Here is an 18,921-nt window from a genome sequence, read left to right as displayed (position 1 = left end):
AGATTCTGGAGCCAGTGCTGGGCAGATTTTCATTCTTGAGATTTATAGAATAGTCTTTAAATTCCAGAATGGTGAGCCACTATTTGCCCACTCTGTATACACTGTGTATTGCATTTCCCCAAAATCAACTGACAACAAAAATTGAAAATTGAGTCATAGTACATTGTTATAGTGGTAGGCTGCTGATGTATATATAGTATGTTAATGTTGTTATTTTTTTAGTTATTATAACACACTTTTCGTTTTCTTATAGTCAATGGTATTGCTTCTTCATAGCCAGCGGCAGTACATCTTTGAGTTTGATAAGAATGATCGCTTATCTTCAGTTACTATGCCTAATGTAGCAAGACAGACTATGGAGACCGTGAGATCTATTGGCTACTACAGGAATATATACAGACCTCCAGAGGGAAACTCTTCCATAATTCAGGACTTTTCGGAAGGAGGACATCTCCTACAAACACTCTATCTTGGTACAGGAAGACGTGTAATATACAAATATGGAAAACTGGCTAAACTTTCTGAAATCTTGTATGATACCACCAAAATAGCTTTTACCTACGATGAGGCTGCTGGAATGCTGAAGACCATTAATTTGCAAAATGAAGGATTTACTTGCACTATACGGTACCGGCAAATAGGACCTTTAATAGATCGACAGATATTTCGCTTCACGGAGGAAGGAATGGTAAATGCCCGATTTGACTATAACTATGACAACAGCTTCCGTGTCACCAGCATGCAGGCTGTCATTAACGAGACCCCACTGCCTATTGATTTGTACAGGTATGACGATGTGTCGGGCAAGACCGAACAGTTTGGAAAATTTGGAGTGATCTATTATGATATCAATCAGATCATCACTACTCCTGTTATGACCCACACAAAGCACTTTGATACCTATGGCAGAGTGAAAGAGGTTCAATATGAAATCTTTAGATCGCTGATGTATTGGATGACTGTGCAGTATGATAACATGGGAAGAGTAGTAAAGAAAGAATTAAAAGTTGGTCCATATGCAAATACTACAAGGTACTCCTATGAGTATGACCCCGATGGGCAGTTACAAACGGTGTCTATCAATGACAAAGCCCTGTGGAGATACAGTTATGATCTAAATGGAAACTTGCACTTGTTGAGCCCTGGGAATAGTGCCCGCCTCACACCATTAAGGTATGATTTGAGAGACCGTATAACACGGTTAGGCGATGTTCAGTATAAAGTTGATGAAGATGGCTTCTTGCGGCAAAGAGGAAGTGATGTTTTTGAGTACAACTCAGCTGGTCTTCTGGTTAAAGCCTACAACAAGGTTGCTGGGTGGAGTGTGAAGTATCGGTACGATGGACTTGGAAGGAGGGTTTCAAGGAAGACGAATTTTGGTCACCATTTGCAGTTCTACTATGCTGACCTTGCAAACCCTACGAGAGTCACCCATTTCTATAACCATTCCAGTTCAGAGATAGCTTCTCTTTATTATGACTTGCAAGGGCACCTCTTCGCCATGGAGCTGAGTAGCGGTGATGAATTTTACATCGCATGTGACAATATTGGAACCCCGTTAGCCGTCTTCAGCGGAACCGGACTAATGATTAAACAAATTTTATACACCGCATATGGTGAAATTTATCTGGATTCAAACCCAGGATTTCAAATCCTCATTGGCTATCATGGTGGCTTGTATGATCCTCTCACTAGACTCATCCACATGGGCCGCCGGGAGTACGATGTACTAGCAGGTCGTTGGACGAGTCCTGATCATGACATCTGGAAGCGTTTGAGCTCTACAAACATAATGCCATTCAACCTCTACATGTTTAAAAATAACAATCCAGTCAGCAGCTCTCATGACACAAAATGTTACATGACAGGTAAGATTTTGGGGTCTTTGAATGGTATTCAAAAATGTGTTTCGGATGAGCATTTTAAGGGCACCTATAATGCACATATTACATCAGGGCTCAGAATCTTCATTCTCTACTAGCCAATGGCAAATATAAATGTAACCCTGTTGAGTAGAAACTAACTCATGGTGATTGTGCCATGGACTTGTTTACATGATGAAATTGTCTACATCATGCTGTGATGATAAAATGTAACTGCAAATATGGTGTCTGTAGTGGCTTTGCCACATTCATGCACACTCATGGTATTCTGAAAAGTTACCGTTAGATTGTGGGTGGGCACAGATGGATAGAAGAGTCTGTTTAGCTTCAGGGGCACTGTAAAAATTAAGGTAACTATAACAATTAAACTACATCCAAAATACAGAATCCAGCGCACTCGCTTATTCACTAAACAATGATTTCAAATCTTAGAGATTGTAATAGTTTTATTTAAAAACACCTCACCTTGGCAAAAAATAATGGGGGTTTAGTTACATTATATGATCATATATTGCATAAGCATGCCACAAAGTCAATGAACCCCATTCCTGGCAGGTCCTATCTTAGCAGCCTAATCCACTTACTTGGTAACTACCTCCTCCTGGGACTTAGCAGGTCAAGGCTAAATAGGATCCTGGAATTAAACTATATATATATACTTGTAGTTTTATTAACTATATATATATATTTATTAGAGCAGGACATTATATATCAGCCTCCGTTATAGACAAGCATTCTTCCATTTACTTGTGGAAGTGACTCTCATCAAGTCACATGAATTAGATGCCGCTAAGAGCACAGTTATGCGGGATAAGTGCAGTTACATGACTGGTATGTTGCCACTTCCTCTTAGAAGTGGGCGATTGCGAGCATGGAGAGGTGATGTTGGAGGTTTTGTATTCTAACTACCTGAGTGGACACAGGGTTGATGTAAAATTGTGACAATGTACGTTTATTGTTCAATTACTAATATGTGCATATTCCTGGGGATTACTGATTACAACTGTTGCTCTGTACATTAAAGGACCACTATAGTGCCAGGAAAACAAACTGGTTTTCCTGGAACTATAGGGTCTTTGGGTCCCCCCCACCCTCAAGGCCTCCCTCCTGCTGGGCTGAAGTTGGAGGAAGAGGTTAAATTCTTAGCTTTCTCCAGCGCCGTGCTCCCTCTGCGCTGGGGACTCTCCTCCTCCTTCGGACGTCATCGGCTGAATGTGCATGCGCGGCAAGAGCCGCGCACGCATTCAGTCAGTCCATAGGAAAGCATTCTCAATGAAAATCACAGTGGGAAGCGCCTCTAGCGGCTGTCAATGAGACAGCCACTAGAGGCTGGATTAACCCATATGTAAACATAGCAGTTTCTCTGAAACTGCTATTTTTACTGCAGGCAGGGTTAAACCTAGAGGGACCTGACACCCAGACCACTTCATTGAGCTAAGGTGGTCTGGGTGCCTATAGTGGTCCTTTATTAAAATAATAGTTCCAATTAACACTTGGATTGCAAGATTCTCCAATAATTGATATAGTAAAAGTGATACCAGTGGAATTATGTCCAGTCCACGTTATGGATCTTTGACTCCCCACTATTTAACTTTCACTAATTAATGTTTTAAAACCACATTAGATACCAGCCCCATAACATTTACCATCTAGATTGCAGATAACCTTTTCTTTGCCATATGAACGAACAGTTGCAAAGCAAGCGTTGAAAAGTATTTTGCTTCTCTCAATTCTGCCGAGCTGACCCATGCAATGGTTAAAACAATAGCTTTGCTTGCTAGTCCTACTGGCACCTAAAAAGTCAATTGGCCCTTTAATTCTTTACATTTCTGACCTCATGTAACTGTTAAATAAGCAGTTTGGCACTCTGTTCTTACTTAGCTTGGTATTAAAAGCCTGTTCCAACACCAACGGATTTTAATGAAACCCCTGACGGTGGATGGCGAGTGACCTCATTAAACTTCTCCGAAAAAAAAGTAAAGCGAGACAGCAGTTAATTAAACATGGCATTTCACCACGACCTTAGTCTTATTTTATTTTTTTTCAAGGACATTATTAAAAGACAGAACACATTGTGATTGATTATTACATTGTGATTCATTACTCAAACAATATATGAACAGAACAGTACAGAAGGATCCTTTAGAAAAAGAGAAGTCCAACCATCCATGTATACTGCAGATGCTTAGGCTTGTAGCTTGCACATCTGGTTAATTACTTCCTGCGTCTATCTGAAGTGTGCAGATTCAACACAATTTGTACTGCAATCACTCAAACACACACACAAAAAAAAACGTGAATGTTTTTACCTTGGGGATTTCATAAAAGGTAACGGTCCAACTTTTGTTGTTAGAATTTTTTTTTCTCCTGCCAATTTCTCTCCCACTCTGAACCATCCTTATTCTTCTTCCAATCCCTTGCTGTGCTGTTGTTGCCGTTTGTCACAGAAGATATACGATTTCAGATCAGCCTGATCTCTGTGGCACCAGCCATCCACAGGCGTTTGACAAAAGGATAAAAAGTGCATTCAAAAAATATTAATCTGTAAACTGTAATGTAGAATGTTCTAGCCCTCGTTCTGGGTTTTTTTTTTTAAACAAGTGAAGCTACAGTGTAGCCATTTTTTTGTTTTTTATTAAATTTTTTAATAGTCGTTGACTTTTTACAGCAGTATTTGTATGTCACTCCAGAGCCTGTTTCTGCTCATTTAAAGGAACACTATAGTCACCTAAATTACTTTAGCTAAATAAAGCAGTTTTAGTGTATAGATCATTCCCCTGCAATTTCACTGCTCAATTCACTGTCATTTAGGAGTTAAATCACTTTGTTTCTGTTTATGCAGCCCTAGCCACACCTCCCCTGGCTGTGATTGACAGAGCCTGCATGAAAAAAAAAAACTGGTTTCACTTTCAAACAGATGTAATTTACCTTAAATAATTGTATCTCAATCTCTAAATTGAACTTTAATCACATACGGGAGGCTCTTGCAGGGTCTAGCAAGCTATTAACATAGCAGGGGATAAGAAAATCTTAATTAAACAGAACTTGCAATAAAGAGCCTAAATAGGGCTCTCTTTACAGGACGTGTTTATGGAAGGCTGTGCAAGTCACATGCAGGGAGGTGTGACTAGGGTTCATAAACAAAGGGATTTAACTCCTAAATGGCAGAGGATTGAGCAGTGAGGCTGCAGGGGCATGTTCTATACACCAAAACTGCTTCATTAAGCTAAAGTTGTTCAGGTGACTATAGTGTCCCTTTAAATTATTATCATCATCGGCATTTATAAAGAGGCAAAAGATTCTGCCAGCCTTTTCAATATTATAACGGTGGACATTTAACAATAAATGAGACAATTCCAAAATGTTACAGGAACTAGAGGTTGATGAGGATCCTTACAATCTAGATTCTAGAAAATGTGAGACAGGCTCTGTTCTGCTATTAACCATGTGATCATCAATTCTATTGATAAGAAACGTGTATGGTATTTCTTATACTGCATGTATGGAAACATTTCATTGGGTGTTAGGGATGAGAATATAATGATGAATGGTGGAAACAAGTTATAAAAGTTTACTTTATATGCAGTCTTTAAATTTATAAGCAATCACAGAGACATGAATATCCCTTTAAGTTCACTAAACATCTGATGATGCGTTTTCTCACCCTATCAATGGATTTTAATGTTCTGGTGATCTCTCACGGGCACACAGGTGTTTTTATGTGTTAAAGCATTCTTCTCTCTGTTTCCTTCATCCCCTGCTCCAGATATTAACAGCTGGCTTCTCACCTTCGGATTCCAGCTGCATAATGTGATTCCCGGCTACCCAAAGCCAGACATCGATGCAATGGAGCCCTCTTATGAGCTTGTCAACACCCAAATGAAAACTCAAGAGTGGGACAACAGCAAGGTATCATTCTTCTGGGCATCTTGCCTATCCATTGGAATCGTCCTCTAAAAGCCACTCTGGGCGATCTGTGTTTCAGAGCCATAAACCACTTCTCCTTTGTTAAAAAAAACACTCATTTTCCTTTTCTTTATCCTTCATTAATTATACCGGCATTGCATAAATACTACCTCTGTCTACACTGATACCCATAGGTACTAGGTAATGGTTGTGGATGTGGGGCAAGGGAGGATTAAATGGGTAGTTTTTCTGCCTAAAGTAGCTGTTTAAAGGTAAACTATAGCTCCGTATAGTGCCCCCATCCCCCCTCCAACTGTGCAGAAATCCCCTTCTGTGACCAACCTGATTCCAGAGCCGATGTCCCTCAGCACTTGCTTGGGTCCCCCTTCGCTCCTCCCCTGTTTACATCAGCCATTGGGGGAGATCTAATGCGCATGCACAGCAGTGCCACGTTCGCTTTAGGATTTCCACCATAGGAAAGCATTATTCAGAGCTTTTCTATGGGGATTCCGGTGATGCTTGATGTCCTTATGCATAGCGTGAGGACGCCCAGCGTCCGTTAAGCGACTAAGTCGCCTAACAACTCGGAAGTCCCTCTAGTGGCTGTCTGGTAGACTTTAGTGGCTAGACACCCACTAGAGGTGCAGTGACCCCACAAAACTAATTATTGCATTTTTATAAAAAAATGCAATAATTAGCTTTGCATATTTAAGGCACACTGCACCCAGACCACTTCAATGAGCTGAAGTGGTCTGGGTGTCTATAGAGTCCCCTTAACACTCCTTAGTTCAGTTGGAACCACATTTTTCTACAATACAAATTTTATTTATTCGACAACTAGTTTATATATTATCATCGGAATTGATTATCCAACTGTGAATAGGATACATTTTATTTATTTTAAATTCTTTATAACAGATTCAAATGTTAAGAAACAAATTCCAGTAAAACAAGTTATTCCATAATTATTATTTTTTTTAAATATGCTAATGTGGCATCCGGTTCTATTCTAAATCTTGACGGGAGGTTTGAATAAGAGAGCTTTAATCTTGCCGATGCCACTCGTACGTTACTGCGTCATTACAGATGGAAACCAGGGCAGAGGAAAAAGATATAGTGTTTTTTTTTTTCTCCCTTAATTATTCATTGCTCATGGGATAAAAGTCATGGCCCCTTGGATAAAATTCACTATAATGTATTTTACTCTCAGACAGATTCCTTTCCATTTCCAAATGTCGCAGCTGCAAAGCCTCTTGGTATTTAGGCGCTAGCTCAAAACATGTCTAATTGTTAAGTAACGCAAGTCTGGTTCCTATGGGAATAGACACTTTCATGTGTACTGGGGTGTGTAAGTCAAGAAGAACTTGCAAGAGACATTTCCAGAAGCTTTGTTGAAGGGCATATGCTTTGAAGGTGCAGAATTTGCATTATACAGAGCGATTTTGGCAGAGGATGGGAGCTAGCAGACATCTACCCTTTTTCTCTCTGGAGTGGGGTCTTACAAGCCTTCAGTTCAGACACTTATCTCTGCCTGTGAGATTTCACACCACGTGGTTAAATCAACAAGTAATGCATTTTACACTTTAAAGTGGTAACCGCTAAACGACTTCTTAATTTGTGATGCAATCAATAATGTATGTTCAAATGTCCATTAGCAAATGGAACTCGGGAAGCTGGCAGCATAGATTTTATACAGGAAAACTGGTTAAAGAGGCATTGTCACAAAGTTGTTTTGTTTTGTTTTTGTGACCATACAAGGTTGTAGTTTAAGTTTTGCACAAAATGATGTACCATATACCCTTTTCACGTTACTAATGGAGACATTTGCTTTTTTCCTCTCGGTTGCAAGTTGTTGTTCAAACTCCTTATGGGTTTTCTCCTGCTGAGGGTTCACAAAGGTTAATGCAAACTAATTTGGTGAGGCATTTACGAGATTAAGGAACACTAAAGTAATTCAGACCACTTTTTCGCAATGGTCTTAGTGCCGTGGCGCTGTCATTTTAACCCTGCATTGCAAAACATTGTTTGCATTGCAGGGTTAAATCCACCTCTAGTGGCTGACTTCCTGACAACCACTATTGACAAAGTAAAACGCGCGTGACACGGAATCTCACAGGAAGTAGTGCTTCTTAATGGGGAAATGGGGAGGTGCGCGTGATGCTTTCCACGCATGCGCATCAGGTCCTCAATGTTCTTCTACGAGGAGCATTGGATTGGATCATCGCTGGAGGAGGCCATGCCTCCATCATGACATCACGGGACGTGAGCGGAGCAGCTCCGAGGGAGTCTCAGCACTGGAAAAGGGTAAAGTAAAACTTTTATTGTATTAGTTCTTTATTGCAAACAGGAAGGGGACCTATACATAGCTTGGGACAGTGGCAGCATTACGAAAACAGGTTTGTATTACTGACTCAATAGTGTTCCTTTAACAAGGTATCTCAATGAACATTTTTAATGAGAACTATTACTTACAGCCCTGTAATAAGGCAAAAGCTAGATCCCCAGACTTGGCATTTCCTAGGTATATCCAGCAAAGGTGTCATTCATTTCACTCAAAGTCATAGTTGTCCAGTTTGGAGCCCCAGCTGTTTTAATACTATTTTTTTAGGATTCTATAAATTGGTGCTACAGAGCCAACATAGGGGGAGCACTAATCTCAGTAATGCATTTAACGGGTGGAAAAAACACTTTGAGGCAAATCTGCCTCAAAGCGTTTATGTGAAATCTCATTATATATGATTTAAAACATTTCCATGGGACACTGTGTGAAATAGAAATATTTTTAGTTTGTGGAATTCCTAGCCATTTGCGAGTACTAACCTCCTGGAACGTAATAATCCAGTCTAACCCTGGTGCAGGCAGTACACCTGACCATGATTTATCCTCCACAATAGAAATGGCGCGGATTAGCTGTGGCTGCTCACGAAATAGAAAGATTTTCTGTCTTATTACTTGTTGATTTATCGTAGATTCCCAAAAAATTGTGTATTTATAGTTTCATTTTGTTAGCCTTTAAAGCCTTTACGCAGGCTGATCAATGAAAATACACTTCCTTTTGCAATACTAGCTTAGTTTCCTTTTGTTTGTCTCGCCATTGGCAGCAGCCCACCCACATTGCCTCAACAAAAGGATTGCAACATTATATAGAGAGAGGAAAACCGCGCAAACAGCCTCCCGGTGTCACAACATGCTACTTTGTAGTCACGGATTTATTGTTGTTATTGTTATGAATCTAAAGGTTATAAGTAACACGTTGAATGTGTTTCTAGAATTCAAATGAACTATTGTACGTTTTAGATAAAATAGAATATTATGAAATAATAAAAGAAGATAATTGGAATGTAAACAAATCTTTCCTGATCGCAGTTCTATGTGCCTTGAAGGCACTTCTCCGCAACACCGTTGGATAAAACATTGAAGTCACCTAGAACTTGTGTTAACCTGACAATAATGTTTTGTCCAGGCACATTCAGGGCACATAATGCAAATGAGGAGAGGATAAATCGAAACATTGTTTCATTTCTCCTTTGTATGTTTTCTCTGTGCTGACTGCCAGGTTCAAAGGACAGAGCTTATAACAATGATTGACAGAGAGTTAAGATAAAGAGGTCAGATGTCTACATAGAATTGTGTTTTTTTTTTTACGAATTTTCACGTATATACTCGAGTATAAGCCGAGTTTTTCAGCCCATTTTTTGGGCTGAAAAACCCCAACTCGGCTTATACTCGAGTCAAGGTCTGTATTATGGCAATTTACATTGCCATAATACAGACTGGGGGAGAGGGGGGCTGGCAGAGCTGTAACTTACCTGTTCTGCAGCTCCTGTCAGCTCTCTCCTCCTCCGCGCCGTCCGTTCAGCACCTCGGTCAGCTCCCAGTGCGGCTCTCGCGAGACTTACAGTGTGAGCTGATAGAAGGAGCTGCACGGACGGCGCAGAGGAGGAGAGAGCTGACAGGAGCTGCAGAACAGGTAAGTTACAGCTCTGCCAGCCCCCCTCTCCCCCCCACTGAACTGCCACTGGACCACCAGGGAAGGAGAGCCCCCCTCCCTGCCATGTATCAAGCAGGGAGGGGGGACGAAAAAAAATATAAATAAAATAAGAAATAATAATAAAAAATAATAATAATAATAATAAAAAAAAAATAATAAAAAAAGGGGGTATAAGGACCACTGTGGGAGGGGGGGGTATAAGGACCACTATGGGAGGGAGGGGGTGGGATAAGGACCACTATGGGAGGGAGGGGGGGTATAAGGACCGCTATGGGAGGGAGTGGGGGGATAAGGACCACTATGGGAGTAAGGGGGGGGGATAAGGACCACTATGGGAGGGAGGGGGGGGATAAGGACCACTATGGGAGGGAGGGGGGGGGGATAAGGACCACTATGGGAGGGAGGGGGGGGATAAGGACCACTATGGGAGGGAGGGGGGGATAAGGACCACTATCGGAGGGAGGGGGGTGGGATAAGGACCACTATGGGAGGGAGGGGGGGGAGAAAAGGAACACTATGGGAGGGAGGGGGGGATAAGGACCACTATGGGAGCGAGGGAGGGAGGGGGGGGGGATAAGGACCACTATGGGAGGGAGGGGGATAAGGACCACTATGGGAGGGAGGGGGGGATAAGGACCACTATGGGAGGGAGGGGGGGATAAGGACCACTAGGGGAGGGGAGGGGGAAGTAAGGACCACTAGGGGAGGGGAGGGGGAAGTAAGGACCACTAGGGGAGGGGAGGGTAAGGACCACTAGGGGAGGGGTGAGTCAGGACCACTGGGGGAGGGGGGTGAAGGAACACGGGGGTGGGGAGGTAAGGACCACTGAGGGAGGAGGAGGGGAGGTCAGGACATATGGGGGGGGGGGCAAATATCCTTGCACCGGCCCTGCACACACTGCATTCATACACTGCATTCATACACACACTGCACTCATACACACACACACTGCACTCATACACACACACACTGCACTCACACACACTGCATTCATACACACACACACTGCACTCATACACACGCTGCACTCATACACACACACGCTGCACTCATACACACACACTGCACTCATACACACACACGCTGCACTCATACGCACACACTGCATTCATTATACACACACTGTAAATAAATATTCAATTAATATATTTTTTTTAGGATCTAATTTTATTTAGAAATTTACCAGTAGCTGCTGCATTTCCCACCCTAGTCTTATACTCGAGTCAATAAGTTTTCCCAGTTTTTTGGGGAAAAATTAGGGGCCTCGGCTTATATTCGGGTCGGCTTATACTCGAGTATATACGGTAATTGTTAAATGTAGAAAAAGGAAAAATTAAAATCCTGGAATGTGAAAGATCCCCTTTAAATGTCCTTTACCCAGGACATACTTGAAAACTAGAGAAATCTCAATGTATCTTCCCTGGTAAAATATTTTATAAATAAATAAATGGGCCCTGACTTGTAAACCAAATACCTCTTTAACAGTTTCATTCATTTTAAACTGAAAATCACAAGCTACAGTCACTTGTAATAATGACAACGATAATTATAATAAAGCAGGAATTCATTCACCAAATGGTGTCTTGCAGTGACTTGTGAACATTATTCTAAATGTAGCACAAAAACTCAGTGGTAACTTTTAATATTGCAGTTTTCTGTGTAGTTTAGTCATCTGGTTTCTTTCCCATGGTCCAGAGGACTCGATCTCTCATCCCTCTCAGTGTCAAGGTCTATTAACTGCCTCAATCCTAAGATATTTTGCTCTTAGTCGACATGTGTGTAACCCTTAATCTACTCAATGTACATGGTCCTTAACCAAAGTGTTCTGCAACTTTGGCTCTTGTACCCCCTCCCATTTCTTCCCTTTCTTTTCCATTGTTTTTCTTTACCTTCTAGGTCTCTATCTTTCATAGACCTCCCTTTGCTCTCTATATGTCAATCTTCAGTGCTGTCTTTTTTCTCACTGCTCTTCCATCCTCTCATCCATGATGTTTCTCTTTCATTTCCATTACCACTGCTGTTCCTTAGTGTGTTTCCCTCTCCCCACTCCCTAACCCGTCATTCAATGTTATTTCCACTTATTGTGGGGAGATCAGAAACAGACAAAACACCCATATATATATAAAACAGACGCACACAAAAAAACTACCCTAGGCATAGCAATTCTGAAACCTGTTTCCGTAACACTCCAAAAATGCTTACAAGGTTCTCTGGTAATGGAAAGCAGTCCATGCCCAATGTCTATAAAGGCTGTATTTGAGTATTTAAGAGTTTTCCAACAGAGCTGCCTGCTTCTTCTCCCCCCCCTCCCTTCCCCTGTTTTTGTCACTTTTTGATCGCTCTACAAATTTCTCAGCGTTTAAGCTTGATGCGTTCAGACAAATTTTCACATTTGAACCGAAGCCATTCTCATGAGTTGTAAAACAGCTGTACACGGCTGGGCATTGATTCATTTGGATCTTAACCCACGCATTGGCATAGAAAGTTGTGTTAAAACAGCAGGTCATTGCAAAAGGATAGAAATATGGGATGCAAATCAGAAAACTTGTCAGTGCTATTTTGCTCATTTGCATATTTTGCATGGCATTCTGGGAGAGTTGTGGAAACACAAATTTCAGAGATGCTGTGCTTGGGGACGACTTTTCAACATTTGCCTTCTGCATCATTTATGTTGCACAGCAGTGAAAATGCGAACTTCTTTTATTTAGTAGAAAGTTGTTGTCGCTGTTTGATCTCATCTTTTATATAACCTAGAATAAAATGATACATTTCCCTTTCCCTTACTATTTCATTGTTTGGGTAATGTTTAACCCCTTAAGACCGCAGGACGTACTATGCCGTCCTTATTTTGGTGGCTCTAAAAGCCGCAGGACGGCATAGTACGTCCTGCGATCTTATGTACTTACCCGGTCGCCGGCGATCCCACGCCGGCGATCGCGGTATGGGGGACTTACCTGGGAGCCCAGGGAGTCCCCCTGCGTCCTCTTCAGCCGCCCAGGGCCATGTGATCGCGAGGTCCTTGCGAGGACCCCGCGATCACATGGACGGCATAGCCGTCCAAGGCATTGCCAGCAGGGGGAGTGCCTGTAATGACAGGTACTCCCCCTGCTGTCTGAAAAAAAAAAAAAAATGTTAAAACGGTGTAAAAATAAATTATATATACTTAGATCATATATATATTTATTATATATATGATCTAAGTATATATATACACACATACACATAAATATGCATACACTGTCTACGTGTATTTTAATATTAATATATACATAATTATATATATATATTAATATCAAAATACACGTACAATGATATTGATTAAATATATATAATTTTCATTATATATATTTATATATAATAAAAAATAAATAAATATATAAATACGTTAAAAAAATAAATAAAAAAATAATTAAAAAATAATTAAAAAAAAAATAGATAAAAAATATATAAACATGCGTAATTTTGTTCTAACTGTATTTTAAAATTAATATATATATATTGATATCAAAATACATGTAGAACGAAATTATATATCTATATACATAGGTATTTACGTATATATCACTATGTATATACCTATATATATAAAAATAATTTTAAAAAATTATATACATATATATATACACACATATATATATATACACATATATATATAATAATTCTACGCATATATTTATGTAATAATTTTACATAATTAGGTCATTTTATTAATTACAATTTGCAGGACCTGCCTGCCAACCCAGGCCAAAAGTTCAGGGAATTACATTGTCTAGCACTATATTTAACTCTGTAACTTTCCAAGACACCATGAAACCTGTACATGGGGGGTACTGTTTTACTCGGAAGACTTCGCTGAACACAAATATTAGTGTTTCAAAACAGTAAAATATATTACAACGACGATATCGTCAGTGACAGTGACATTTTTTGCATTTTTCACACACAAATGGCACTTACACTGACGATATAATTGTTGTGATACGTTTTACTGCTTTGAAACACTAATATTTGTGTTCAGCGAAGTCTCCTAAGTATAACAGTACCCCTCATGTACAGGTTTTATGGTGTTTTCAAAAGTTACAGAGTCAAATATAAGGTTTGCGTTTCAGTTTTTTCACATTAAAATTCGCCAGGTTGCCTTTGAGACCGTATGGTAGCCCAGGAATGAAAATTATCCCCATGATGGCATACCATTTGCAATAGTAGACAACCCAGGGTATTGCAAATAGGGTATGTTCAGTTTTTTTAGTAGCCACTTAGTCACAAACACTGGCCAAAATTTGCGTTCAAATTAGTTTTTTGCATTTTCAAATATTAACACTAACTTTGGCCAGTGTTTGTGACCAAGTGGCTACTAAAAAAGACTGGACATACTCAATTTGCAATACCTTAGGTTGTCTACTTTTGCAAATGGTATGCCATCATGGGGGTAATTCTTATTTCTGGGCTACCATATGGTCTCAAAGGCAACGTAACCAATCTGGCGAATTTCAATGTAAAAAAACTGAAATATGTAACACGCTATATTTGACCCTGTAACTTCCCAAAACACCATAAAACCTGTACATAGGGGGTACTGTTTTACACGCGAGACATCGCTGAATACAAATATGTGTATTGTATTGCAGTAAAAGCAAACAGTATTATGACATTCACAGTTAGAATGTCACGTAGAACTAAAAAAATTTAAAAAATTCTTATTTTCTCCCATTTTTTAAATATTTTTTTTCATATTAAATTATGTTCCATACCTAAATATTTGATATTAAATGAAAGCCCTGTTTCCCCTGAATAAAATGATATATAATAAGGGGGGGTGCATTTAATATGAAAGAGGTGAATTACGGTTGGACAGACATATAGCGCAAATGCCAGGTTTTGTTTACGTTTTTTTGGATCACAACTTGTACATTTGGCTGCGGTCTTAAGGGGTTAATCTATTATAAAAGGATGTTGTTTTTTTTACATCCCAGCATTCCAAAAGTCAGATTTATTTGTGTAATCAAAACAGCAGGGCAACTATATTTTAATGATATTTTTCGTTGTTTTTGGATTTTAATTGATAAAAAAAAAAAAAGCAGTTAAACCGTTTAAACTGTTAGGAATACAGGTTTCAAGCTATAGTGTTCTTCTAACGCTATAGTGCCCTAGTCCATACTTTGTTCCAAGGGCCCCCAACAACTACAAAAAATATTTTTAAAAGCCTTTTACTTACCTTTTCGGTGGCACTGAGACTCCCTTGGTTCTGCTGCCCTTGACTTCTCCCACAATGTCATTCGGCTCTCTAACCGATGGTCCAATCCAGTCTCATAGAGGAACATTAGGGGCTGATGCACATGGTAGGCAAGTGCCACGCATGGATCCACATGCCTTTATTGGAAAATATTGAATTCTATTAGTTTCCAATGAGCTGCATTTGGTCACATGACTGAGCGACCTATGCTGGCATTCATTTTTTATCTACTAGTGCATTCAATTAACAATCATCAAACCCTTCTACTGGTATTTTTAATCAAATTCTAACTCTGTATTCTTTTTTCTTCCACTAGTCCATCCTTGGAGTACAGTGTGAGGTGCAGAAGCAGCTGAAAGCTTTCGTCACCTTGGAACGTTTCGAACAGATTTATGGCTCTACAATTGCTGGATGTCGACTGGAAAAGGAGAGCAAGACGTTTGCCTCCCAAGGTTCTATCTTTGGAAAAGGTGTCAAATTTGCATTAAAAGATAGCAGAGTCACCACAGATATCATAAGTGTAGCCAATGAGGATGGAAGGAGAATTGCTGCCATTCTGAACAATGCCCAATATTTGGAAAACTTACATTTCACCATTGATGGAGTCGATACTCATTATTTCATCAAACAAGGACCCTCTGAGAATGACTTGTCCATATTAGGTCTCAGTGGTGGCAGACGTACTTTGGAGAATGGAGTTAATGTCACGGTATCACAAATCAACACGGTTCTTGGTACAAGGACTAGACGCTACACAGACATACAACTTCAATATGGCACCCTGTGTTTGAACACCCGCTATGGGACGACATTAGATGAGGAGAAGGTCCGTGTGTTGGAACTTGCCAGACAACGGGCAGTTTCTCAAGCATGGCTTAAAGAACAACAAAGACTACGGGACGGGGAGGAGGGCTTGCGCTCATGGACAGAAGGAGAAAAACAACAAATGTTAGGAACAGGCAGGGTACAGGGCTACGATGGATACTTTGTCATTTCTGTGGAGCAGTACCCAGAACTCTCAGACAGCGCAAACAACATCCATTTTATGAGACAGAGTGAAATGGGCAGAAGGTGACATAGAGGATTGATGTGTTGACTTCTTGCCAAAGACAGCTGCTGTTGTGACCACATACCTGAACTGTGTTGTAATCTATCCTTTTTCTTTTTTTTTTTTTTTTCTTTTTTTTATGGACATGAAGGAAATGATACTCTGTTGCACTGTAATTCATGCAACTTTTTTAATTTTTTAAAAATAAATTAGGCCTTCACACGTTTTCTCAAAGGACAAGAAGGTATTTTGCTGTTCTGTGGTCGCAGTGAAATTTACTGTCTTGTTATTTTACCCCTTTGCGAGGAGTTTTGAGGCGTGCCAATGTGCGCCAACAGGTAGTCGGTGTGAATCCCAAAGTGGATGTATGTGATCATTTGTTTCATCTTAACCCTTCGCTAGCTGGAGCAGGGATCAACTTGCCTTGAAATGGAGAAAAACAAATATATTCAGCTCTACTTGAAGAACTGAATTTTGCCTTGATTTAACCAAAACTCTTCATATCATTTACATTGTCTCTCATAATACAGTATGTGGGAGGGTGAATTGCTGTTCCAATGTGTTGCTTGTGTTAAATTTCAACTGCAAATGATAGTATTTTCCCAACAGGTTTGGATAACACTTTAGACTGGCTAAGCTTTTTACGTGCTTTTAAGAACGCGTTAACGTGGGTGAGACCCACTTTGTGAAAGTAACTATATCAATTGTGTGCCTCTAGAGAACGTCTGTACCTTTTCCATTTTCACTGAGAACTTAAAGAAGTGTTTTTGGGCTCCTGGTGTGCAGAGACCATTTTGGTAAAGGGACGTGCATTTCATTCAGAGTTGGGCACAAAATAATGTAGGCTTTCCTCCCCTATTGTCATTGCCTCAAAAATAAATGTATTCTTACAGACATGATGGGCTGTGGTTGGAGGATTGGGCACAGGTACTAACAGAAATGGATGTGACAAAGGTTGGGCTAATATTAAGCCATGCTTGGCTACGAAACAGATCAATGGTTGTAAGAGTCTATTGCTTTGTTGTACATTTTTCATAGACATAGTTAATGTGACGTATGATCTCATTAGATGTTTCACTTTTCTATAGATACTCTGAGCACATTATGTATAATGTGAATTTATGGGACAAAGATCAAAAAGTGGAGCAATCAGAAGGACATTTCCTTTGGTGTCCTTGGTTATTGACCCACTTTTTGGACTTTCACCTGATTTGCTCTTTACCCACAATAATCTCCATCCCCCTTGGCAGACATGGCTACTCAGAGAAACCATGGCAAAATATACAGCGGTGTCAGAAGAACAACCCAAATGCGACAAAAATGTTGTCTGTGCTTTTATCAAATGACATCTCTGCTTTACAGTGCTAGGAATTTGGAAAGAACTGCAGAATCGCACCACTCTATCCAGCATTGCAAAAATTTGTGATTTGTATGTTCGCTTGTAAAAGCCAAGCAGATATGTTAGTCATATTACCAAACACAGGAGTTAAATGTCTGTATTTACTGTTACAATTGGTACCTTGATTTCATTCACTCGTCTTATTCTTAACGCCTGAACCGCAGACAGGAATTGGCAAATACCCCGCAAAGACTTTATCCTTTCAGTTTCTTTTTTACATTCTGCTTTTTATCAATGTAATTAATTATGACCTAAGGAGGCACACAATTTAATTAATTATGACAAAATATGACCTAAGGAGGCGCATAGAACACTATACAGGAGATAGTATTGCGATACATAAAGATTAGGCATATCTGTTCTTCCCAAAAGATTATTATTGCACAATTACAGTCTTATAAGCATCCCATAATATACATTCCTGGGAATCGGCTATTTTTGGAGCATTTTCCCAGGTTTGGTAGTGTATTTATACTCCATCCTTCACTGTAAAGCAATAAATTGGGCTCCTGTATCAAATTTCTCACTGTTAGATATGTTTAGTGGCAGAAATCCTGCGTAGATATTATTTATTCCTTTCCATTACAATGTAATAATTATATTTTGAAGAAAAATAAATAACTAAAAAAAAACAATTTTGTGGGTTGGAGGGGGGTATTTATACATATAAACCTGTTAATTGCCAGTGCGTAATCATCCCGTTACTAGTGAAAGATCAGGAATGCGTTGCTGAATCGTTCATAAATGATAATTTTTACAAATGTAGACAGATTTTTTTTTTTTTACCCTCATGAAATGCGACATATTGTATGTGCTCTCTGCATAATCCTGGTACCTTTTTGCAATGCGAGCGCATTGAGTGACGTGCTTGCGCTGTGCTATCTGTGGACAGTCCTCTCGTGTCTCTAGGAATGGGACACCAGGCAATAAAATCGAGACAGCGGAAAATCGTAATTTGGACTGTCCCACCAACATTGGAACCTTTGGCAGGGGTCTTACATCAGTGTGCTTGTCCCTCTTAGCTGCAGCTATAGAAGGTTGCAATGGTCCCTGGCACTACCATTTCTGTATAACTGGATTGTAAAGCAAAAATATTTTTTCAACCCTCCGAACTCCTGCCGAGATTTCGGAATGGTCTCTGTAAATTAAAAAAACAAGTATTATGTAACATTTCAATAGAAATCATGAACACAAACGTAACAATATTCTTTCTTAGTTCATTCCAGAGATAAAGAACAAATACCAGAAATATATTTTTATTTTTTTTTAAATATCTTTTTGTTTTCAGCATGGCTTGGGATAAGGGACCAAGAGCTTTGAAAATGATTTTAAAGTTAGTCATTTGTGACCAAGCTGGGGTATCTTACAAAATCTCTGGATGTGTGGGAAGAATACTAGTAAACTTAATAACCCTTTTTCTATGTATACCACTCGCAATCAGATGGTCCTCACACTACACAG

General features: G+C 39.7%; 1 protein-coding gene across 1 annotated transcript in view; it reads left to right on the top strand.

The window, feature by feature from the left end:
* TENM4 (teneurin transmembrane protein 4) overlaps positions 1–16,986 on the top strand; it is a 1,183,725-nt gene extending 1,166,739 nt beyond the window's left edge. Inside the window, exons 33-35 of the mRNA XM_063431236.1 lie at positions 254–1,868; positions 5,650–5,792; positions 15,330–16,986. Of these exons, the coding sequence (XP_063287306.1) occupies positions 254–1,868; positions 5,650–5,792; positions 15,330–16,088 (2,517 nt within the window). The 3' untranslated portion in view covers positions 16,089–16,986. The remainder of the gene's footprint in view (positions 1–253; positions 1,869–5,649; positions 5,793–15,329) is intronic.
* The last annotated feature ends 1,935 nt before the right edge of the window (positions 16,987–18,921 follow it).

Source organism: Pelobates fuscus, chromosome 1 (genome assembly GCF_036172605.1).
Source record: "Pelobates fuscus isolate aPelFus1 chromosome 1, aPelFus1.pri, whole genome shotgun sequence".
NCBI lineage: Eukaryota > Metazoa > Chordata > Amphibia > Anura > Pelobatidae > Pelobates > Pelobates fuscus.
The sequence above is the reverse complement of the archived record's forward strand: the minus strand, read 5'-3'. Positions and strand labels throughout refer to the sequence as shown.